Raw genomic sequence first — 24766 nt, forward strand, 5'->3', positions numbered from 1 at the left:
AGGCGTCTGCCTTCGGCTCAGGTCATGATCTCAGGGTCCTGGGATTGAGCCCCGCATCGGGCTCCCTGCTCAGCAAGAGGCCTGCTTCTCCCTCTCCACTCCCCCTGCTTGTGTTCCCTCTCTCGCTGTATCTCTCTCTGTCAAATAAATAAAAATCTTAAAAAAAAAAAAAAAAAAGAAGTAACCCCTGAAATTACACATCACACATGAAGAATAATATGTAGGCAGTCTTTTTAGTAAGTCCAGTTCTGATGGTTCTTCTTCCACCAGTTGATCACAGAATGAAGTGGTTGGCATATGCTTGTAAGAATCATGTTATATAAGTTATCCATAACTTTAAACACTAGAGTCACACTCGGTCTGGCACGATGAGAGAGGCATGGGAACGGAAGTTGATTAATGGCATAGCAAATTCACTTCCTGTGTTTCACCCTCACCCTGGAGCACACACTCACTAATTGAAATACTACAGGGAATTGCCTGCGCTGTTTAAATCCTCCTCTCCCCACAAACCTCATCTCTCTCTCCCTGTGCCTTTCTCTAGAGCACTTAAGATGCATATGATGTAGCTCTACCCCAGGTGTTCTAGGCACGGGGGATACAGAAAAGAGTAATTTAGGGCTCTGCCCTTAAACTCTGTCGGTCCATACTGGGAAACATTGGAAGTCTCCCCTCCTGAGCCATATTTAAGAAAATAGTTTCTATAGCATGGAACAGAAATGCTGAATGTATTGTGAAGTTGAAAAGCTAATGGGAAAAAAATGACATATAAATGTACTTTATAGACTTCTCAGATTTTACATAAGATTTGTCAGCTCAGGAGGTTCTGTGCCTTTAGACAGTTAGGTTAAATATTTGCTAAGACTAACAAAGATAAAATTTGTGTGTGTTTATTCTTTCACCCTGAGGCTAATTGTTAGCTGTACCCATTGGATATGGTAAAATTCTTTGATCTGAGCAACCACTGTCATTTAAGTGAACTGTTAGGTTGAGAACCGGGACGTTATTTAATGTGAAGAGGAGACCTGGGTTATAGTTCTTACTTTCCCATGAAGTAGTTCTGGAATGTTGGGCATGACTTGACTGTTTGGGGCCTCTATTTTTCCATCTCTACTAGTGAGAAGCTATCCCAGGGGACATCCCAGCTATCCCAGGGGACCTCTGACATGTCTAACACCCTGGGATTCAAGAATCTGTAATTGGTATTAATTAACTCAGAATTTTAGCATATGCTCTGTTTAAAGTTTGTTTTTTATTGGGTAATATGTTTTGTGGGCCAGAATGCTAAAGAATATTAGTTGTGACAGCTGTTTCTTATTTTATGAAAAATTTTAGGGGCTACTTAATTTTTTCCAGGTCATTCAGTGGTTAAGTATATAAGAATACGAACTAAATGTGAATTATAGCATGTCATTTAGCTTCCTTAAGACTGTTTCCTTATCGAAGAAATAAAAATAATGGTATACTTCATGGTTGTTGGGAAAAGCAAATGAAACATGAAATGGATTCATGACAGAATTTATAAATTGCTATTTAAATCTCTGTTGTGTGGTAACTAGCTTACAAGATGGGTATGGGTTCAGTGTTTTAAGTTACTTTTTCATTTACATCTGAATAATTCAATTTTATTGTAGGACTGAAATGCAGCAGCTGTGAGCCTTTCCCAGATGGAGCCACAAACAACTTCTCTAGATCAAATTCCAATGAGAGTAATTTCTCTGAAAAACTGAGAGCATCCACTGTCATATACCATCCCGAAGGAGAATCCAGCACGGCCCCCTTTTTTTCTACTGAGTCTTCTCTGAATTTGCCTGTTCTTGAAGTCGGCAGAACTGAAAATCCGACCTTCTCTTCAACTACGCTTCCCAGACCTGGGGACCCCGGGGCTCCTCCTTTGCCACCGGAGCTGCAGTTAGAAGGAGGAGGAACTTGTGGAAACTCTAGTGAGATGTTTCTTCCCTTGAGATCACGTGCTGTTTCCCATCAATGACAGTTTACAGCCTTTTAATCTTTCTTAATAATGACAAAAAATATTTGAAAGGATATCAATCTTTTTATAAAATTGCTATAATGACATTTGATATATGTCTTTTAAAAAGCAATGGAAGCATACTTTGTAAATAGACTTTTTTAGGACAAAAGAAGCATACTTTTAGATAGCTAAAGAAAATCATGTTGATCGTGTAATTTTCAGTGTTTTCTTTGCATTTTTGAGGTATGGAGTGTTTTCACATTTTTTATGTTTTAAGACTAACTTTAATAGGGAACATTTCTCTCTTTAAGAATAGTCTGAGGTTGGGTATAATGTCTCAGTGCATTTGTACTGGAATTTTCAGTCTAATAGTCCTTTCCAACATACAGCAGTACATTTTCAGATTAAGCTACATCTATATGGTAATAAAGCCAAGCACTGACAGGAAAACTGCCAGTGTACTGAAAAGAATCTCCCACTCTCTTGAGCTTAGAGACACTTACAGAGTCCCCTTCTGATGCGGAGGAACATCTAAGGGAGTTTGAGCCACCTAAGATCTCAATTTGCCAAAATACATTTCCTATTAACCTTACTAATTAATACTATTTTCTTGGGATTTTCATAATCTTTGCTTATCATTTTCATTCCTACAGAAAAATCTCGGCAAAAGCCTGCGATTGCGTGTAATTTGGTGAGATTTTAAAAATATTTTTCTGTACTTTTCATTCTCTTTTAATGAGGACCACTATACAAGTTGAAATAACTAGGACAAAATGTTGTATGTGTGTATCTGTGTACCAGTTCTGTCTTCAATACTGTCTGGAACCAGTGGATCATTAGCCTGACTTGTGTTTTTGTTATAACAAAGTTTGACTAATTTTACACCTTTATAAATTTTATGCTGTCGTTGTTTTTATTTAAGTTATAATTCTGCCTATTTCCTGATATATTCTCATATATTTCCATTACTTTTAAAAAGCAGAGGTGGAAATATGGTGTTAACAATAAGAGTTTTTCAATGTAGTGCTATTTTGGGGGGAAGTTTCAGGTATTTCAATAGGAAGTAAATACCTAAAATACTTTTCTTATATGTACCAATTTTTATAGAAACATTACTTCAAGTTGTGAGATCAAGTTGCATTTCTGGATAGACTGATGCATTTGTCAGTCACGAAGAAGATTGACATATTCTTTAGATAAATTTTTTTCAAACCTGGATGTTTTTTATAGTGTAACATTTTCTAAAGATTATGGGAAGCATGTTTCACCTTCAGCGAGGCATAAGAAAATAGTGGCATTACATTTAAAGAAGTCTCGTTAAAAAGCAGAAGCAGGCTTTTCATTTCATTAATTAAAATTTGATATGTGTTACTTGAAGTAGAATTTACTCAGAATCAAAAAGAATTTAGATATGCTGTATCACCTACATTTATAGTTTATAACACTGAGTTTTCTTTCAGACTGTTAACTATACAGACAATAAAATTAAGGTTTTAATAAACTTAGCCTTTTGGGTTTTCTGAATCCTATGAAGTCAATTTTTTTTTCCTTTAAACACTGAAAACCACCTGTTGCTGAAAATATATAAATTAGAATGTCAGACTGACAGGTTGGTAAAGGCAAGAATGAAAAAGTTACTTTTTACAGATACCATATTGTCACTTCATACAAAAACAACAATTCAGAACTCATTTTTAAAATTTTATCTTAATTAAAAGACTTTATTTTTTAGCATGGTTTTAGATTTATAGAAAAATTGAGCAGAAAGTACAGAGTTTTCTATTTTTACATCTTGCATTAGTGTGGTACATTTGTTAGAATTGATGAACTAGTCTTGAAACATTATTAACTAAAGGTAGTAGTTTACATTAGGATTCACTCTGCTGTGCAGTTCTGCAAGTTTGTTTGTTTTTTTTAAGATTTTATTTATTTACGCAGAGAGTGCATGCACTAGCAGAGAGAGAGGCAGAGGGAGAGAATCCTCCAGCAGACTCCCCACTGAGCATGTAGCCAGATGCAGGGTTCAGTCTCATGACCCTGAGAACATGACCTGAGCCGAACTCAAGAGCTGGACACTTAACCGACTTGAGCCACCCAGGCGCCCTGGTTCTGTAGGTTTTGATAGATTGCATAAAGTCATGTATCCACCAGTGTAATATCATACAGGACAGTTTCACTGCCCTAAAAATTTCCTTTGTTCCACTTACTCATCTCTTCCTCTTCCCTCCCCCTTCGAACCCTGGCAACCATTGAAACTTTTATTGTCTCTGTACTGTTTTTTCTGGAATGTCACATAGTTGGAATCATATGTAGCCTAAGTAGTATGTAGCCTAAGTTTTCTCCAAGTCTTTTCGTGGTGAGCACACCTTTTCATGAGGTGATTACACATCTTTGGTCTGCATGTTGCTCTTAGTGCAAGGTCAAACACTGGCAAATTAGGAACAGGCCAGAATAATGGCAAATTTTTGTTTTGTTTCAATTATTTTTAAGAAGTGTTTTGGTTCTGTTTGGGAGTTTCGGGGTTTGTTTATTTTGATAAACAGTCTTTTTATTTTAATTAATCTAATTTATCAATCTTTTGTGGTTAGTGATTTCTGTCTCCTGTTTTAGAAATCTTTGCTTATCTCAATGTCATGATGATATTCTCCTATTTTTTTTCTGGAAACTTAGTTGCTTTAGTTTCACAATTGGCCATATAATTCATTATAAGGTGATTTCTGTGTATGGTATAAAGTAGAAGTCAAGTCTTACAGGTACTGTCTTTTTACCTAAGTAATATATAAGGGAGCAGAAAGTTCCAGGCTCTGGTCTTATCTTGCATCAGTGGATAAATATACACACTTTTGACTTTGGGGAAAAAAAGCAAACCAAGAAGCAAATCTGTCTATAGTTGTTAAGTGCAATCTTATGAAGGCTACCTGAAAGCAGAGCTAAAACAAACTCAGAATAAAGTAAATGATTCAACATCGCACAACTGTTTAGGATAAAAATCCAGGGCTGTTTGGCTCCACAGTCAGTGTTCTTTCCACAACTCCATGTTCTTCTTAGTATTTCTTAAATAGCAAAGTTAAGAGTGGAGATTTTTTTTTTCACTCATTAATTTAGTAATTATTGAGTACCTTTTATTCTAGGTGCTGGAGATACAGTGATAAAATCTGTGTTCTCAAAGAATTCATATTCTAGTTGGGGGAGGTAAAATAGAAGCATGGAAACCTAGGTAATTCTAGTTACCATGGATATAAAATGGGACATGTGTGAGCTAGAACATGGGAAAGAGTATAGATAGCATCATCTGGGAGGTCCTCTCAGAGCAGGTGACAGCTGAGCTGAGACATGTCCAAAAGGCACAGAAACCAGCTTAAAGGGGCTCCCACAGGCCAAATCCAGAATAATTTCAACATCAAAATAAGTAATGATAATAACAGATTATAAATCACTGCACAAAATAAGAAACCATGAGTCAATGCTAATGTAAATGGACAAATAATGTGATGAAGAATGGGATATTGACAATAGCCTCAAATATCTCCCTACAGAACACTTATTAATTACAAAGGAGGAAAAAAGTAGCTTGATAGCAGAAAATCCTGCCAGATACTACCTTAAACAAAAAGTCAGGGATGCTTGGCTGGGCCCAGCTGGTAAAACATGTGACTCTTGATCTTGGGGTTGTGAGTTTGAGCCCCACGTTGGGTACAGAGATTACCTAAAAATAAAATCTTTAAAAAAAATAATCATTAGTACCAAAGCAAATGAAATCACATGCCTCCTGATAGAATGCAATGAGAAGAACACAACACCACTTTCATTATGTTCTTAACAAAGATTTGTAACCTGAATTTATCACTAAGACAAATTGAGGCATCTTCTACAAGATAACTGGTCTATAGTCTAAATACCAAGGTCATGAAAGTTAAAGACAGAAACCATTTCAGGTTGAAGGAGAAGAGACACGGCCACTAAATGTAATGCCTAAATCTAAACCAATTTAAAGTTTATTAAATGTTAAGAAAATTCGCAAGCAAGGAAAAAGAAAGGTAGTAGGGGTAGAATTGGTAATAAATGTTTGGACTTGGACTATATTTTAAATTTGAAATAACATTTGCTGACTTTTGACCTGAGCATCTGGATTAATAATGCTGCAATTTGGGGTGCCTGGCTGGCTTAGTCTGTAGAGCATATGACTCTTGATCTCAGGGTCATGAGTTCAAGCCCCATGTTGGGTGCAGAGATTACTCAAAAATAATGATAATGCTGCAATTTAAAAAGATGGGGCAAATTATGGGAGGTGGGGAGTATTGAGGGTAGGAAATGAAGAGTTTCCTTTGGACATGTGTGTCAGGTATCTATTGCTGCATAACAAACCACCCTAAAACTTAGTGGTTTAAAATAATGACTATTTATTTGTCATGATTCTGCAAATTGGGCTAGACTTGGCTTCATAGTTCTTATGATGGTCTATCCTGGGATCATTCTGCATTCTTATAAAGGTTCAACTGGGATTCTATAAATTCACTCACAAGTCTAGTGCCTTACCTGGGATGGATACACTAGCTGGGAGCTGGCTGGGGTTCTTTATTCATGGTATCTCCAGCAGAGTTGCTGGACCTCTCTTTACATGGTGGCTCAGGGCTCCCAGGGAAAAAAAAAAAAGTGGAGGCATTCTAGTCATCTAAGCAAGGCACAAAGCTAGCCCAGATCCAAAAGGGAGAGGAAATAGACCCCATGATGGAAGGAGCGGCATGCAGCACTGGCATGGCAGGAATTGTTGACCACCATCTTGGTAGAAAACCTACCAGAAATATGTTAAGTTTGCAGTGCTTGTTAGACACTGAAGTTGGAAATTGGGTACAAGGATTTGGTGTTCAGGGAATACTTCTGGACTGGTTATATAAATGTGGGAGTTATTAGCATAAAATGGTATTTTAAACCATGGGACTTGATGAATTCACCTTGAAACATAAGGTTCATAGAAAAGAAGGATGATCCAGGACTGAGCCTAAGGTGCTCTCACATCTAGAGGTGAGACAGAAGAAGGCAAGAGAGGAAACTGAAAAGAGCCCTGTGAAATAGGAAGAGAACTAAAGTGTATGATCTAGTGAAAGGCAAGAGAAAAAAGTGTTTCAAGAAGGAGGCCTATCTCTAACAAATAGATAAATTATAAAAAAAAAAAAATCTTAAAAAATAAAGGAGGCCTATCTTGTTAAAAGGTGAAGGAAGAAGCAGCCCTTGGACTTGGTCACACAGAGGCTATTGGTGGCTTTGATAACAGAGATTCATGTTACTCAAACTGGGTACCCCAACCCCAAAGGCACTCAACAGTGGACCAGTTTTTTTTTAAGATTTTATTTATTTATTGAGAAAGGGAGAGCACAAGCAGGGGGAGCAGCAGAGGGAGAAGCAAACTCCCTACTGAGCAGGGGGAGCCCGATGTGGGACTCTAGCCCAGGACCCTGGGATCATGACCTGAGACGAAGGTAGATGCTCAACCAACTGAGCCACCCAGGCGCCCTACAACCAACTTTTTTACTTTCATTTAAGTATCATTCCCTGTTAGATCACCAGGAGTGAAAGAGTTCTAGTTTTCTTGGTGACTAGGTTATATCAATTACTAAGAGAGGGAACACATACAGAAACAAGTCATATGGAAAGACAGGTTACTGATCTAGTGAGTGGGTGTTTGAAGCCCCAGCAGGATGTCCACATGGAAAGCTTAAGACCCAAGGGGAGTTCTGGTCCAGAGGTTGGATGGAAAGATTGGGGTTGGAAACCCAGATTTGGGAGTCACAAGCGTAAGGTAGTTAATGCCATGGAAAGAGATGGGCTGACTTGCAACTTTGTAATGCCCTCTACAAAATGATAAGTATTGCTGAAAGATGGTAATACGTTGGGAAACACCAGCGTTTAAGGGCCATACAGGGCAAAGCAAGAATGGAAAGAAGCTGACAATGAGAAGCCAGAGAGTTTGGAAGACCCACCGAGTGGTGAGATGCAATCCAAGAGGAATTTCATCAAAGGTAGTTTTCAGAGCCCACTGGAATGAGGTCGAGCAGGAGAGGATTTAGTTTGTGACTTGATAAGTCCACCGCCCATAGAGGTCTTCCATGGTGACTGTGGGAAGCAACTAGACTGAGAGTAATTTTCATTTTGAAGAGGAGATGCAGTGAGATCGGGAAGAAATCCTGGAGTCTCTGGGCGATGGCTAAGGTGAAGTGGCAGTGAAAAAACAAATTCTTATCTCTCGTATGCCTTTAATAAATGCTTCTTGAATGTTGAAAGTTTGGTTGGGACCACTGGTACAGGACTTGTCTCTTCTCACAGTTCCTCGGGAAGGAGCCTAAAGCAGCCCCTGCTTCGCAACGTGCGCTCCCCACCTCCCGCCTCAGTGCCGAGAGGGGCTGCAGGAGCTCGGCGCAGCCGTCAGGGGGCGCAGGCCCTGTGCTCTACCGCAAGACTTGGGGCGGAGCCAACCGCGGGGCGGGCCCTGAAGCAGCTTCCGGCTTCCGGCGGAGCCCACGGTCGTCGCGCGCAGCCGTCATGGCGGCCGAGGAGAAGGACCCCCTGAGCTATTTCGCGGCTTACGGCAGCAGCAGTTCAGGTTCGTCGGGCGAGGAGGATAATAGCGAGCCGGAGGAAACAAATCGCAGGACCCCAGATCCTGCGAAGTCGGCGGGCGGCTGTGGGAACAAGGCGGAGAAGCGGCTGCCGGGACCCGACGAACTGTTTCGGAGCGTGACTCGCCCGGCCTTTCTCTACAATCCGCTCAACAAACAGATAGACTGGGAGAGGCACGTCGTCAAGGCGCCTGAGGAGGTGAGGTTCCCGACCCGGTTTCCCGATCGTGGCCCCGGCCTCCGCCCCCTTCCTCCTGAGCCCTCTCCTGGGGACCGGCAGTTCGTTCCCCCACACGCAATCACCTCCTGCGGGATGCCGCGCCACCCCTCCCACCTCCAGCCCTGGGGAGCCCGGGCCCCCTTCCCCAGCTTGGTGGGTGTCAGACCGGCCCGCAGCCCCCGCCCCCTTGTGAGGAGACCCAAACCTCCGCGCTCGGTGCCCCGACCCCGCGCTGCGAGGACTAACGGTGGTGACTCCCCCGCCCCCCCCCGCTGCAGCTTCTCCCCGAGACCCCTTCCCTTTGACGCCGAAGTGCCTGCGGTGCTGCCTCCAACAGTGTCTGCTGCAGCCTCCTGAAGGGGTCAGCCTTGGCGTAGTATCTCTGAGACTGGATTCTTCTTTGGTAACTAAAAGTTATTAGCTTTATTCGTATAGGGAACCCTTTGGCTTTTCACTTAACAGTATTATGATTTTGATGGAAAAAAAAAATGTCTTTAAACCTTAAAAAAAAAAAGTCAACCTGAACAATGAGCGAACGGCAGGGAGGTGCATGTGCCCATAACCGATTGTGGGAACCTCGGTTCGTCACGGTGCTTCTTAATGTGTTTGCTTAACAGCCTCCAAAAGAATTCAAAATATGGAAGTCAAACTATGTGCCACCTCCGGAGACCTACACTACCGAGAAGAAACCTCCCCCTCCAGAGCTGGATATGGCAATAAAGTGGTCTAACATATATGAGGACAATGGTGATGATGCCCCACAGAATGCTAAGAAAGCTAGGCTTCTACCGGAAGGGGAGGAGACAGTGGAATCAGGTAAGGCGAGTCAGACTCCGTTGATAATACCTCTTGGTTCCTGTGATGAGTTTAAAAAGAATAAGATATTTAATGAGTGAAATTTAAACCTAGCGATTTAACAAATCAGTTACGGTGTATGATTATTTTTGCTGCAGTTTTGAGAAAGATTGTGTAAATTCGGCTTTGAGGTGAAGTGTCTGAAAGCTCAACCAGTAGTATTTACTACGTTTTAGAAGAAGATCTTAAGTTATTCAGGCTTTAGAGTGAAATCTCTGATATCTCAACCAGTCATATATATGATTTATGGTGCCCTATTAAAACAGAGCCGGTTAATTCATGGATTCTTTCTTGTGATTGCAGCTTTGAAGAGCTGGAGGCTTCATTTTCTATTAAAGCAGTTGTGGTTTAAAGCCAAAATTAGTGTGACAAAATGAAGTTAATTGAGTAGTACTACATAGTAATAGGAAGATAATGACTTAGTTGAGTTGTTTGTCATAATTTCATCTTGTATTTAGAGTATAAGTAACCACAGTAATCTCTGCTTACACACTTTTACCCAGCCGCCATTCCATCCTTCACACAGCAGCTAGTGATCACTTTCTAAAAGTAATGTCTGATTATGTAACTCACCTGCTTAAAATCCTTCACCAACAGCATAGTCAAAGCCTTCTGATAGGCCCTGCCTTTCTCTCCACCTTCATTTCAAATGGTGCTTTTTCTAGCCCTTTAAGATCTTAAAATTGAAAACTGAATAGACCATGCTATTTTATGGCTCCATGCCTTTCAGCATATGTTGCTCCTTACTCCAGAATGTTCTTCCATCCCTCTTTGGCTGGTAAACACATTCATCCTTCAAAATCCAATTCAAAGAAGAAAAAAATGTCAGCACCTCCCTCAAATTATTTGCTCCTCTGTACCTGGTATGTGCTAATGCTATTGATTGCACCTGTCATCTTTTATGGGCTTATTTGTTCATAAGTCCATCTTCTTTATGAAAATGAGTTCTTGTACAGTTTGTGGTATATTTTAAATACTCAGTGGATAATTGTTTAATTTCTGATGTTCTCATGAATCCAGGGCTCCTTACTTAGCTCCTTTTACAATCAGAGAGTTTTGTTTAGGAGAAAGAATAACTGATAGGAGTTCTTCAGTTTTGATTCTACTTGGCTTTTCCATTTCTTTCACTGTTTTCCAGTGTGGATTAGAAGTCACTAATGAAGGCATATATTCAGTAAATGACATCCTTTTAAATCCAAATACCTCATACTGTATAGCATTATGTAATTAATAAAAAAAATTTTTTGCATGAATGTTTAATCCTACACCTTGTGAAATCATATGGGGAAATGTGGCTTGTCCATGATCACAAAACTAGAAAATGCCAAGCCGTAAAATAGGTACTTTCACACAATTTTTAAAATTTATTGCTCTTAGCAACCTAGTACAGAAGTGGTACATAATTCATTATTATAATGAATTTTGTAGACAAGGAAATAATCTCAGATTAAAGAATTGGCCTAAGTAAATTCACACAGCTAGAAAGAGGTGAAATTAGAATTCAGATTCAGGCCTCCTCATGGATATGATGCCTCTGTACGCTGGGGTTTATTCTCTTGATGTTTTGCAGGCTGTAGTGCTTGAGAAATAGCTGTTCTGTCGGAAGTAACACTAGAGTTGATATTCAAACTAAGGTACCATAGGCTGGTGCTCTCTCTTTGTTCCTATATGGAAAACGTGAGGATTCTATACCAGGACAAACAAGCAGAAAGAATTATCTTTTTTCCAGCTTGTCTATTGAATTCAGATAGAAGAAGTCCGAAATACGTGGCAAATAATATTGTTATTCTCCTAATTTATGTTCTTTTGGTTATATGATGGTCCTCTATCAGAAAGTGTACATAGTATCAAACAACAAAAGGACCCAGTGCTCAGACAGTTTAAAGCTGGATCATAAAGTTAAAAGATAATCCTGGAATCTTTAATTTGGACTGTAATGTTGGTTATTAAATATAACTGTCTTCTTTTTTAGATACTTTCCTTTTTAGAAGGGTTTTTTGCCATTTTAGAATCCCGTACTGTGTTCACAAAGTCACTATAAAATTGATCATTTTTACCTGTATTTTTTAACTTAATAAAATACCTTGTTTAAGAAATTCCATATTCTTAAATTATCTAATTTTTAGATTATTAAATTATTTTTACTTTTTCTACTCATTTTTTGCACTTTGGCCTTTTTTGCCAGTTAACTTCTTCCAGATTTTTTTTTTCTTTAAAAGCTGGGAAAGAGAGGCGCCTGGGTGGCTCAGTCGTTAAGCGTCTATCTTCAGCTCGGGTCATGATCCCAGGGTTCTGGGATCGAGCCCCGCATCGGGCTCCTTGTTCAGCGGGAAGCCTGCTTCTCCCTCTCCCACTCCCCCTGCTTGTGTTCCCTCTCTCTCTGTGTGTGTCTCTCTCTCTCTCAAATAAATAAATAAATAAAATCTTTTTTTTTTTTTTTAAAGATTTATTTATTTATTTGACAGAGAGAGAAACAGCATAAGAGGGGATAGGGCCAGAGGGAGAAGCAGGCTCCCTGCTGAGCCGGGAGCCCGATGTGGGACTCGATCCCAGGACTCCGGGATCATGACCTGGGCCGAAGGCAGTCGCTTAACCAACTGAGCCACCCAGACGCCCAAATAAATAATATCTTTAAAAAAATAAAAGCTGGGAAGGATTCAAAACTCATTGAAGCTTGCTACTTACCAGCACTTTTTGTTTGGTAATTGTGAAATGAAAATCAGTAAGGCTTAGATATTCACAAGTCCTTAACCACGAAATCCTAAAGTAGGTAATGCTTTTTCTTTTTTTTTTTTAAGAATTTAGAAAGTTCATATTAACAATGTAAACTTACTTACCTCAGGTGGCATGAATTCCATAATAGAAAAATTTTTTCCTTACTAATGCCTCTAATATATGGTACAGAGTAGAGACTAAATAATCTTGATAAATGAACATTTCAGGGTGGTTTTGTTTTATTTTTCCTATGGTTTTTTTAAAGCAATACCTTGTTATGTCACTAGATGGCAGAAGCTCCGGTTCAAATTACTGATAGGAAATTGTTTTTCCAGCCCTAGTAATTTATGTTTTTTGTTAATTCAGTAAATTTATTTAAAATTAGCAGATTAACAAGTGTCTCACAGTCATCTTTTTTTTAAAGATTTTATTTATTTGAGAGAGAGAGAGAGAGAGCAAGCACCAGCAGGGGGGGCGGGCAGAGGGAGAGGGAGAAGCAGGCTCCCCGCTGAGCAGGGAGCCCAATGCAGGGCTGGATCCTAGGACCCTTGAGATCATGACCTGAGCCAAAGGCAGATGCTTTTAACTGACTGAGCCACCCAGGCACCCACAATCATCTTTTTAATAATATGTCAATGGTGGATTTTATAGCAGAGTTAGAAAATAATTTCAATTTTTATTCTATGAAGACAGTTTCAAAGTCAAGCAATGGTGTTAATTAAACTCCATTTAAAAAACAAAGGCTTTGGCTTATTTGAGCTGTGTGCCATATCAGTTGGTTTGTACATTATTTTTGTGTCTACATGATAAACTGTTGATTAAAACTCTGGTTTGTGAAATCCTAGGATGATTCATTGATCTGAATTTTAATTTATCTTGCTGCCTTTGTAAATCCATAAGTGCTTTCTGAAATACATGAATAACATCACCATACTATGCTTGAAAGGTGAATGAAGATGAATCATCTGCTGTTGATTCTAATTATTCTCCACATCAACAAAGGAGATATTCTGAGTATGGTACAGTTAGCAGAAGGGAATTGAAGGCTTAGGTTGTAAATGTATTTCCTCCATAAGGAGTTTATGGTGTGATATAAGTAGCATTTCCCCAATTTTATATTTTTTTTATTAATTTTTTTTAATTAAGTAAGCTCTACACCCAGCGTGGGGCTTGAACTCACAACCCCAAGATCAAGAGTCGTGTGCTCTACTCCTGACTGAGCCAGCCAGGCACTGCAGCTTCCCAGTTTTTTAATATGAAGACCCCTTTCAACATCAGAATATTTTATAGATCACCACGTGATAGATGTTGAATGTTGGGTATCTGTTGATTGAGAAGGTAAAGCCAAAAGTACAATGAATCCAGTAATGTGCTTAAAATAAATTTGTATTTTAAAATTTATAACTTCTACATGTTTATCTATATGGAGTTCTCTTAACGTAAAACCACACACATGTTCAGAGAGAATACAGTTTTGGTGAAACATCTACCAATGAGTGCTTTTTAAATTTCAAAATAAAAGGACAGGGGTTATAAATATGGAAGGGAGTTGTTTTGCGGGGAGAGAAAGCAGATTGGAAGGGAAAGAACAGCCAATGGCCACTTAAATACTTAAATAATATCATAGTTAGATTGATACTCTTCCTTGGTAAAAAGAATAGAATGTGTTCCATTTTTACAACATGTAGATTATTTAAATATACACAAAGTGTATACTGTGGAACATATAGGAATAGCTTTTTTTCAGAACAAGTCGGATTTTCTCATTTTAAACTACCTTAATATAGCACTAAAAGGTCACTGTGAATTTTGTATGACACTACAATTAAAAAAACTTCTTGTTTTTACTTGCACTTTAAAATTAGAGTTCTAAAAGTTAATTTTTGGTTTTTATTAGGAAACTGGAAGACACATAAGTTGAGGATCATGATTTTGGTCTAAAGTCAATGAAATTTTAATACTTAACTTTTTTTTTTTAATTACTGATTGAAACTTTTCCTTTCCTGTTTAAAGATGATGAAAAAGATGAGCATACTTCTAAAAAGCGCAAAGTAGAACCAGGAGAACCAACAAAGAAGAAAAAGTAGAAAACAACAAATGACAAGAATTTCTGGACTGCGAAACTTGTTGAAACGGTTTTTTTGGGCAGATTAAGTTGACAATTTAAATTATTATGAAACAACATCTCCATGAAAGTACATGTTAATTAACTAATAATAAGTATTGCTGTGGGAACTTTCCACTGTAGAATTCATTTTTTATTTAAAACTTTATTTAAAACTCAAGTGGTGATTTGTGATTGTGAAATTGACAACACATGGAAGCATTCTTGCTATCACAGAATTGGTGACATGCTTTGAGAGTTTTGTCACATGTCGACATGCCAATGTTCTATGAACCTTTTATAAAGGAATATATTTTTAAAGTAAATATATTGTACTGTGAACTTGTAGGGTGCTTTTCAACAGTGTTTGTACAGTGTAAATAGATCATGGAAATAAAATTACTTATTCAGTATTACTATTATTGCATAACATTAGCATTTGAATATTTGTCCGTGACAAGTACCCTTTTTGCCTTGTGATGTTTTAATAGTAGGTATTAACATCTAGGAGTGCCTCCTGTGTTCCAGGTGCTTTGTGGATACTTTTTCTCTGATCCTCAAACAGCCTGGGAAAGCAGGTACTAGGGGCTTCATTTTATAATAAGAGAAATTAACTTACCCAAGGTTCCTTAGTTAAATTCCGCAGTGATCTGGGGATTTAACTAAGGATACTTGAACTCCAAAATCATCACCCTGAACCACCTGCCCACCAAACTTTGTTTATCTTCTAGGGACTGCAGTGGCCATGTCTTCAGGTGCTCTCTGTGGTAAGCAGGGAGATCTTCCCTGATTATATCACTGCACTTTATCATGTAAGCCTTATGTGATGGTATTCATTAATTTCCCTGGTAAATAGTTTGCTGAAGATAAGGATTCTGTGTAAAGAATTGGCAGATGTAGCAAATAAAAATACAGGACACCCAGTTAAATTTGAATTTTAGATAAACAACAAATAATGTTTTGTATGTGCAATATTTGGGACATACACTAAAAATGTTTATCTGAGACTCCGATTTAACTGAGCTTCTTGTGTTTTATCTGATAACACTACTTCTGTTGTGTTTTTGTACATGGCTCCTATTTTAATGCTTTGCATTTAGTAATAATCAAAATCAGCAAGGGGTAGTGAGGAAATTAATCATCTTTGGTTTTACTTCTATAGTCCAAAATGCAGTGCAGTTATTTGTAGCATTTTGAACTATAAAAAGGAGAGGCTCTACATTGTATCAGTCGTTCCATGAATCTTAATACCTTTCAGGGACAAGACTTAATTACAGGACACTGCACCTTTAGTGTTTAAGAAGAATTAAAGACATTGGCCTTTGAGTTTTTAAAAAAAATCCTCAGTCCAGTTGTTTTTCTTCAATACTGGGAACCAATATTTGAAAAACTATAAAATTTAATTGGGAACATGGATCAAGTAGATTAAAATTTGTAAAGGGCATAGAAGTGATGATGCTAGCCATGGTGTTTTTGTGGAATGAGGAAGGAATATAACAGTATGATAGCTTCCAGTACATCTCAAACTTAAAAAGATTAATTCTGTAGCTGTGTATCCTCTGTGTTCATAGATACATGATTCCCAAGTGGAAGTAATCAGTAAAACAAGAAACTTTTTGTTTAAAGCCTTTGTATATGAATAATTTGGAGGGCTGTAGTATCATATTAGGGAGTGGCATCAAGTGAGAAAGCATGACTCCACTGTGACCCCAAACTACAATGAAATAATTTTGAGTCTGTGCTTCCCAAATCTAGAGAAAGCTATTGTCTGGATACATGTATTGGAGGAGCAGGTATCTCAAGAGGTTACTGAAATATTAAAAGATTTAAAAATTAGCATGAAGGCAAACCTCATACAAAAAAACAAAACCCAGCAAGCCACTGTCGGGAAATCTAACCTCTTTTTATCACCCATTAGTTCAACTTCCAACTTACATCAGTAAGTATGACAGAACAAAAGCTCACTAGATCAGTCTCTAGTGATGCTTTGAGCCCCCCTTCTAGAAGATAACAGAATGAGGGTGGTGGGGAGGAATAAATACTGCTTTTTTGGAAGCGGGGTTGATAGTCGAGGACAGCTAGTGGCTACACTTGTGAGCTCATGGCCCTGCTGGGAGATGGATGCCTATTTGAGCAGTTCTAATGTAGGAGGGGGAGGAGATGCTTTAGGAAGAAGGAGGCTAAGTATTTTGGAGCAGTCTCATTCTGCCATTTGTATCTCATTGGGTTTCTTTTCAAAATACGGCCCAAAAACAGAAGGGGAAAGGGACCGCTATCCAAGTTGTTTATTTTCTGACAGTCAAGTCACTTGATACTTGACTGTTTCCTCATCTTTAAAGAAGTTAAGCCATATCAGGCAGAAATGACTTTCTTTTGTGCAAGGATAAAATTTGAGACGAACTAAGCATCTGTGGGCCATATTTTTAAAAAAGTTTAAAAAGCTAAGTAAATAGCTTTAAGGAGTTTTGTGGAAAACATTCTAACTGGAATCAAAGAACATTACTGAGAAAATTGACACTGATTTTTAGCCATTAAAATACTCATATTACCTGGACTTATTTGCAAACTTGCAACTTTCTAGTCTAAATCCTTGTGTAAGTGCTAAATGCCGTGTAGTGCTTTTGAGTTCACAAAATTCAATCACATAGTTTCCAAAAACCTAATGAGGTAGGCTTTATCATTTCCAAATTAAAGAAATGGAAAACAGGCCTAGCCAGATAACCAGCATACCCACAAATATATGAGTTAGCTTCAGAGCTCAGGCTAGAATCTGTAATCCCATTCCATATAAAGTTTATGGAGTACGTATTGGTGCAAAGCACTGTGTTAGGAAAAAAGGATCCATCTTTATTTTAGCAAAGTCACATTGGTAGCCATAAGGAGAAAGGACATGAAAGAACCAAGTCAGACCAGTTGCAGTAGTTTCGTAGAGCAGTGAAGTATCTGCATGAACTAAGGCATTGGAGAGGGGGCAGGGACATGAAAACCAATAGTCCTTAGTTGGATATAATGGCTGAGAGTGAGATTTTCTTTTGTTGCAAACTATATATATATATATGTTATATATATAATATGTATAATTAAAATGTAAATGGCCTAACGCAGGTTTGGACATGACCTGCATATAACATGTTGCCACACCATTTAGACACACAGCCCTACTAGAGATATTTTTTAAATGTAATTGTTTTTTACAGGTATCTGCATGAACTCAACAACTTTGAATAAGTCAAATTTCTGACTAACTAAAACCACAGCTGGACTTTAGTGTCATTGGTGGTATTTCGGATTTTAGCCTTTTGTGTCCATACGGAACTGCTTCCCTAGTTCACTTAGTACAAAAGTTCCAGACATTCTTACAAAAAAGGTGTTAAATTCCAGCAAGTGTTTTGGACTTGTCATTATATTCTAAAGCTTCCTGTCTTCCCTTTACATAGTTTTCCCAATTTAAAGCATTGCATTGCATTGTAATGCAAAATAAAAGGTACCAAGAAGCATTTGTATGTACAGTCCACAGAGGAGGGCCTCTGCCTGTTTTCTTCATTGACTAGAACCATGCCTGGCACATAAAAGGTACTCAATAGAACTAACTGTTGATGGTGAACTGAATTTTTCACCTCTGGTTTGGGAGTGATCCTCCAGAGGCTTGTGTTTTCAGTTATTGGGCCAATAAATCTTGACAGTTTAAACCAGTTTGAGTTCAGTTTTCTGTCATTTTCCATCAAAAACATCCTAACTGATGTGAAACTCTTCACTGCCTTGGTTTCTTGCAAGGCCCCACGCTGCCCAGGTTCTCTCCTCTCTGGCTCCTTCTCTGCTAGCTGCCCTGGAACGCCAGTGTAGCCTGTTGTTGCCTTCTCATTCTCTACGCTGGTCCTTGACGATTTCAGCGGAGTTCGCGGCTACCACAATCAGTAACACTCTGATGGTTCCCTATACTGTATGGCTTGCCAGAATGTTCTCGGAAACCCCCAGATTTGTGTATCCACTTGTACATCTCTGCTTGAGTCTAAAAGCCCCTCACATACTGGATATGCAAAACCAAACACTGTGGCAATACCCATACCACCTCCTGTATTTTGTTTCTGGTTAATTGCATCACCGTCAACCCCCAAATCTGCCCTCTGCCTCATTTCCCATCACGTGGGTTTAGTTACTAAATCCTAAGGGTTCTCTCCACTTATGCTCACACACTTACTAATCCAGCTCTAATGAACCGTTTATAATTCCCCAGATATGCTAGTTTCATAGTTCTGTGTGTTCACTTGTACCGTTTGCTTGGCCTGGCCTTTCAACTTCGGGAACTCCCTCTTATCCTCACAGATGAGAGTCTCAAGTATTCCATCTCTTGTGCACCTTGCTCTGTTTATCTCTAGATCTGCACCTGTCCATTGCTTTTCCCTGTGCTAAATAGCCAACATTTGCGGAGTACTTACTGGAACCAGTAACCAAACGGTTAATGGGGCTACTCGCCCCGGCAGACTAATAAGTGCAGCTGCAACTTTTTACCTGGACTTTTTTTTTCAGATGCCTTTACATTTCCCTGATACTCCTTCAAGAGGTGGATTTGAGGCTTGCCGTCCCGTCTCCCTGTTCGGCTGCCTCTCGAATAAACCCTCTCCTGGCTGCACACCTGTCTCAGTGATTGTCTTTGCTGTGAATCGGGCGGATAAACTTGGATTTGGTTACATTACTATGTGCCAGGCATTGTTCCTGGTGCTTTACATGTATTAACTCATTTAATTTGATGAGGTAGGTGCTATTACTAGCCCTACTTCCCCGCGGGGAAAAAAACGGAGGTACAGAGAGTGGTAGAGCCAGGAAGGCAGGCAGTCTGGCTCCAGACCCAGGGCACACGCTGCACTGAAGAGGAGGAAGCAGCACCCGAATGAACCCATAGGTTGATTTATTAATTTGTATGTGTTTCCTTCAAAGAATGTCTTATCCCTAGAAGGCACTCAGAATACAAACATTTGGAGAATTAATGAATCCAAAACCTGTTCACTAACCAGAGCCACAGTATTTGTTTAATGCTATGGAAAGCATAGTCAATATGTAAGTGTTTTAGGAAGATTAATGCATATTTCAATGATTTAGTACCTTCTTTATCACATATTTGGAGTATTTTTCATTGAAAGCCTTAAAGCAATAGGGCTAATATACCCCCCTCCCTCCAAAAATATATTTTAGCTTTTCACTTGCTTTTCAAAGTCTACAATTTTTTAAGCAAAGTAAAATAGCTTTAAGTCATAAATTTGGCCTCAAATTTCATTGGCTTTTTTCTAATCTCTCAAATGATGGCTTGGGTGTAGAATCCTAGCACCAGGGCGTGGGAAGGCCTCCAGAGGTCCTCTGGTACAGCCTTGCCAGAATGGAGGAACGGCTTCTCTGTCATCTTTGTCTCTCTTCTCTAGGTTCACAGATGAGCCCACAAAATGACGGGTTTACAGGCTGGATTTGAAAAGCCATTTCCTGTGTGTCTGTAATATTTTGGTTTCCAGGGTCTGGAACTCCTTTTCCTTTCCCTGTGTTTACCATTTTCCGAAAAGGGAGAAACGGAGTACTTGGTGCATATTACTGAAGTAAAAGGGCAGCTCTATTCCTGGCATAATTACCTGTCTCCGTTTCTACATGGGACCAAAATTCTAGCCACCTTCTCTGGCACACTGGGGAGTTCGCATTAACATTTTAAATTTAGAATTCCTGAGAGAACCGGCAATGGCATAACAAACAATCACTTCCAACTAAGGAGGTGACTTGCCCGAGAGCAAAGTTACAAGCAAACCAACTCAGAACTAACTCCTCGGAGGCTCCTGTGCCAGGGGGAGCTTAAGACCCTTTTGCTTGTTTTTTGGTTTGAAGACATACACAGACGCACACATGCTGAGGATTTGCCAGGCAATAGGACCCTCCTCTCGTCTTTTTTTTTTTTTTTTTTAAGATTTTATCTTTATTTGAGACAGAGACAGCGAGAGAGGGAACACAAGCAGGGGGAGTGGGAGAGGGAGAAGCAGGCTTCCCGCCGAACAGGGGGGAAGAACAGGACCCTGGGACCATGACCTGAGCCAAAGGCAGACGCTTCACCGACTGAGCCACCCAGGCGCCCCATTCCTTTCCTCTTTTTACCAAGCTCTGCCTCAGGCTGTCCCCTCCAATCCTCTCCTCAACTATAAAAAGTGGCCTAAAAGCCTTAGCAGTAACATTTCTTCCATAGCATCTGGAATCCATATGTCCAATATGGAAGGCATAAAATCTATTTTTTTTTCCTTTCAATTTAGGCTTAATTACTTGAGCTCAAAATCCTGCAGGCCCCTGCATCCCTCCATACCAAACTAATTAGAACAATTATCGGAGCCACCCGTGGCTCCAGATCTGTTAAAGCCTGTTATTGAGGTTAACAAATGAGAGGGTTAATTTCTCCCGATTGCTCCATAGTTGGCGAAGAAAGATAACAAGCCTCTTACATTAGGAGGGTGCTTTTGAGCTTTCAAGCTGTTTTTTTTTTCTCAACACCAAACTGCCACCCAGGAGAAGAGCTTCCTTTGGGGGGGTCCAGCCTGTCTGGAGGTAAGTGACTTAATGCTGAGCTGAAGCCCTTGGAATTCACTACCGCGTGTGAAAGGGGGGCCTCCTGGCCTTGCTGCTTCAACTGTGTAAAAAAGATTTTGATTCTTTTTAAAAAGAAGCGGGATTGCCAGCTAGTGGTAGTAATCTCTGGGGCCAACTCGGAGATGTTGACTTAAAACCTTAAAGAGTAAGTGGCTTTTTCTAGGTAATTAGACCAGGGCCCTGTATATTTTTAACGTAAATTCATCCAGTCACTTTGGCTAATTATAAACTACCTAGGTTTTTCTATTCTTTTTCCACTTTTGTGTCCCCTGTAACAGTAGCAAGACTATCCTATGTCCGTCTTACTGGGTAGCTAAATTGGAGTTCCTAATTTAATTTTTTTTTTTCTTTTGCCCTGGAAGGTTTTTTTTTTAGATCGCTTAGCCTAGCATTGAATTTTTTTTTAAAGCCCAAGAGAGTTAGTTAAAAAAGGATTCGAGTTTCTTAGCATAACCATGATTTCAAATAATTTGTCCAACAGAGATTTGTGAAAATGTGATAAAAAGTAATGGGAAACAGGTTTTCAGTTGCCTCACCGAAGTGCCAAAAGTAAGAAAAATAAATCCTTATGTCACAGAAGTGCCGAAAACAAAAACTTGTATGTTTTCTTTACTACAACTACATTTTGTCTTTTTCAAGGACAGGATCAAAGTTTACTCCAAAAACACAGTAACAATTTATTACTTCAAGTCACATTGTTCCAATTAATTCTCATAACTTTAATGTTCTATATAAATTGTTTATAATAGTAATGTTCACTTAAAAATATTTCTGGGGACACCTGGGTGGCTTACTCCGCTAAGCATCTGCCTTCAGCTCAGGTCATGATCTCAGGGTCCTAGGATCGAGCCCCATGGGGGACTCCCTGCTCAGCGGGGAGCCTGCTTCTCCCTCTCCCTCTGCCCCTCCCTTGGCTCGTCATGCTCGCTTGCTCTCTCAAATAAATAAATAAAATCTTAAAAAAAAAGGAAAAAAATATTTCTGATTATGGGAATGTCTCGGTGGCACAGTCGGTTAAGGGGCCAACTCTTGGTTTCAACTCAGGTCAAGAGCTCAGGGTCTTGGGATTGAGCCCATGTCAGGAGGCTCTGCGCTCAACGCAAAGTTGGCTTGAGACTCTCTCCCTCTGCCTCTGCCCCTCCCCCACTTGCACACGCTCTCTAAAATAAATAAATCTTAAAAAATATTTCCAACTATGAGAATGATACATGTTTGTTGTAGAAGTTCTGGGAAAAAAATAAAATGAAATAAGAAAATAGAAATCACATTTAGTAGAGAAATCCACTGGTAACATTTTGATACAGAGTATTTTTTTAGAGTGTTTTTTTCCTATGCATGTATGTACATATTCTGAACAACATAGATAGTCCATATTTTACTTCATATTAAGCATTATTAATTCCATTAAGAATTCCTCCAACACCTTTTTAAATTTTCATTTATCTATTAGACTTTGAAATTATTTCCACATTTTTCACCACTATAAATAACACTAAGATGAACACCTTGTAATTTAGTATTCAGTTGTAGAATTTGATTATAGGACTGCTTTTGTGAGTAAGAATTTAAGACAGAGTCCTGTGTAAAGTTGATCTAGTTTGCTTGACTTAATGCTCCTAACTTCTTGAGGCCAAAATAAACAATTATTTTAAAAGTTTTCATACTTCTTTTTGACCTCCTACATGTTAAGTCCCTTTCCAGAAACCAGCTCTTTATAATAGCAATCTGGTATTTCTGTTTTTAAAGATTTTATTTATTTGACAGAGAGAGAGCAAGCACAAGCAGGGGGAGCAGCAGGGAGAGGGAGAAGTAGGCTCCTCGCCGAGCAGGGAGCCCGATGCAGGACTGGATCCCAGGACCCTGGGATCATGACCTGAGCTGAAGGCAGACGCCTAACCGACTGAGCCACCCAGGCGCCCCAGCAATCTGGTATTTCTAATATGTCCTCTTTTTAGCTGCTCTGAAAAAACATGTTTCTTTTTAGACTACTCCAAAAAGCTCCTCAGATTCCAAAAAAACATTCCTCCCAGTGCTCAAATTGAGAACCTGGTTATTTTGCCTTCAGCAAAAGGAATTTGTGGGCACTCTGAACTAAAGACAGATTTGAAGGTGGAAAGTGGACAGAGGGAAAAAAAAAAATAACAAAGCAGACTGGGCTTTCCCCCCACCCCACCTCGACATTATTGACAACATAACTGCAGTTAGCAGAGAAGAACCTTAGGTGGAGCCCGAGGCTACTGGAGAAACGCCCTCTGCACTCCTGCAGGCCCGGCCTCCCCATTCCCCGCAGCCCGGGCTGGCCTCACTGCCCGAGGGGTCCACAGCCAGCCAGCCAAGAAGGGAGAGTGCCAGGGAGCACCTTCTCTCAAAGAAAGGAAAGGAAAAAAAATGCCTCCTTATCGTGGTTTGTGGAATTGGGGAAATTCCACAACCAGAGCTCCCAGTAAAGTTTTACCAGAGGGTTTACAAAGCAGACTCCCAAGAGAGGAGCTCCCTGGGAGAAGTAACATGATCCCCACTCTCATCTTGTCACTTAATCTCACTTATATTGTTACCTCTCTGCTGGGCATATCTTATCTTCCTAACTGGATTTGGAGCTGCTGGAGAGTCAGCAGGGCCTTACATGTCTTGTGGAACAAACCCTGGGACCCAGCCCAAAGCGATAAAATTAGAAGTTGTTCGATAATTATTTGCACAGGTGAACCAACACTTAGCATCTTAGAGCAGATGAGTCTTCATGTCCTTCCCCTCAGTCTATTTTCGATGAGGGACTGAGCAAAGTAACCCAGGGGAAAGAGGAAAAGAGGACCAGGAAAGAGCAGTTTACCAATGTCCATTGGCTGGCCTTAAAGAAAGCTAACCGAGTCCAATTCTGATTCCTGTCCCTCAGTTAATACAACTGTTATTAACCCTCAATTAACTGAGATCCTCCCCCACTTCCTCAATTTGTAGGGAAAAAAAATTATAAGAAAACCATAGGGATTTTTATTTCTTAAAAAACAAGTAAAACTACTTCCTCGGTGTTGGCCATGTACTAGGTAAAAATCCAACTCCATCTCCTTGACTTTCTCTCTCAGTGTTTCCAGAAATATGTTCCAAGAAAACTTCTTGCAGATGCTCTGAGAAAAGGTTTCCATTGACAAAGTCTAGGATTCTTCCCTTCTGGATATTCACAATGAACATGAGAGTTACAAGGGTTCCTAGGAGTCATTCAATAAAGAAGCCTCTACCTTCTTGGCCCCAGTGTCTCAAACTTACCTGAGCACAATTCTTCTGAGGAACACCTGGCAAAAATTTGTGGAATGCACTTGCAGACTCCCTACTCTCCACCATGTGGAATGACAATACTCATTTGGGTTTACGCTGGGTGGTGCAGGGAGAGTTATCATCGATTATTCAAGGAGTATCTTCAGTAGAGTCTATTTGCTAAATTATTTTTCCAAAATAGTTGTTGAATCAAAGACTTTTTTTAAAAAGATTTATTTATTTATTTGAGAGAGAGAGAGCGTGCAGAGTGAGCAAGAACACGAGAGGGGAGGGGGCAGAGGCAGAGGGAGAAGCAGGTCCCCTTCTGAGCAAGGAGCCCGATGTCGCCAGATCCCAGGACCTTGGGATCATGACCTGAGCCAAAGGCAGACGCTTAACTGACTGAGCCACCCAGGCACCCCCCCTCCTTT

General features: G+C 39.6%; 2 protein-coding genes across 4 annotated transcripts in view; both read left to right on the forward strand.

Moving 5' to 3' along the window:
- Positions 1 to 3477, forward strand: part of BCL10 (BCL10 immune signaling adaptor) — a 22127-nt gene extending 18650 nt beyond the window's left edge. For all 3 annotated transcript variants that reach the window (XM_045897297.3, XM_045897295.3, XM_045897296.3), the window contains one exon: positions 1635 to 3477. In XM_045897297.3, coding sequence (XP_045753253.1) covers positions 1635 to 1990 — 356 coding nt within the window. In that variant the 3' untranslated portion in view covers positions 1991 to 3477. The remainder of the gene's footprint in view (positions 1 to 1634) is intronic.
- CUNH1orf52 (chromosome unknown C1orf52 homolog) lies at positions 2523 to 18172 on the forward strand. Its single transcript, XM_045897298.3, has 4 exons — positions 2523 to 2663; positions 8294 to 8785; positions 9424 to 9622; positions 14390 to 18172. Exons 2-4 carry the CDS (start codon positions 8510 to 8512, stop codon positions 14461 to 14463), a joined length of 549 nt encoding a protein of 182 aa, XP_045753254.1. The 5' UTR covers positions 2523 to 2663; positions 8294 to 8509; the 3' UTR covers positions 14464 to 18172.
- The last annotated feature ends 6594 nt before the right edge of the window (positions 18173 to 24766 follow it).

Source organism: Mirounga angustirostris, unplaced genomic scaffold, assembly GCF_029215605.1.
Source record: "Mirounga angustirostris isolate CCGP_5_RB_7025 unplaced genomic scaffold, mMirAng1.0.hap1 SCAF_4, whole genome shotgun sequence".
NCBI classification, from domain to species: Eukaryota; Metazoa; Chordata; class Mammalia; order Carnivora; family Phocidae; genus Mirounga; species Mirounga angustirostris.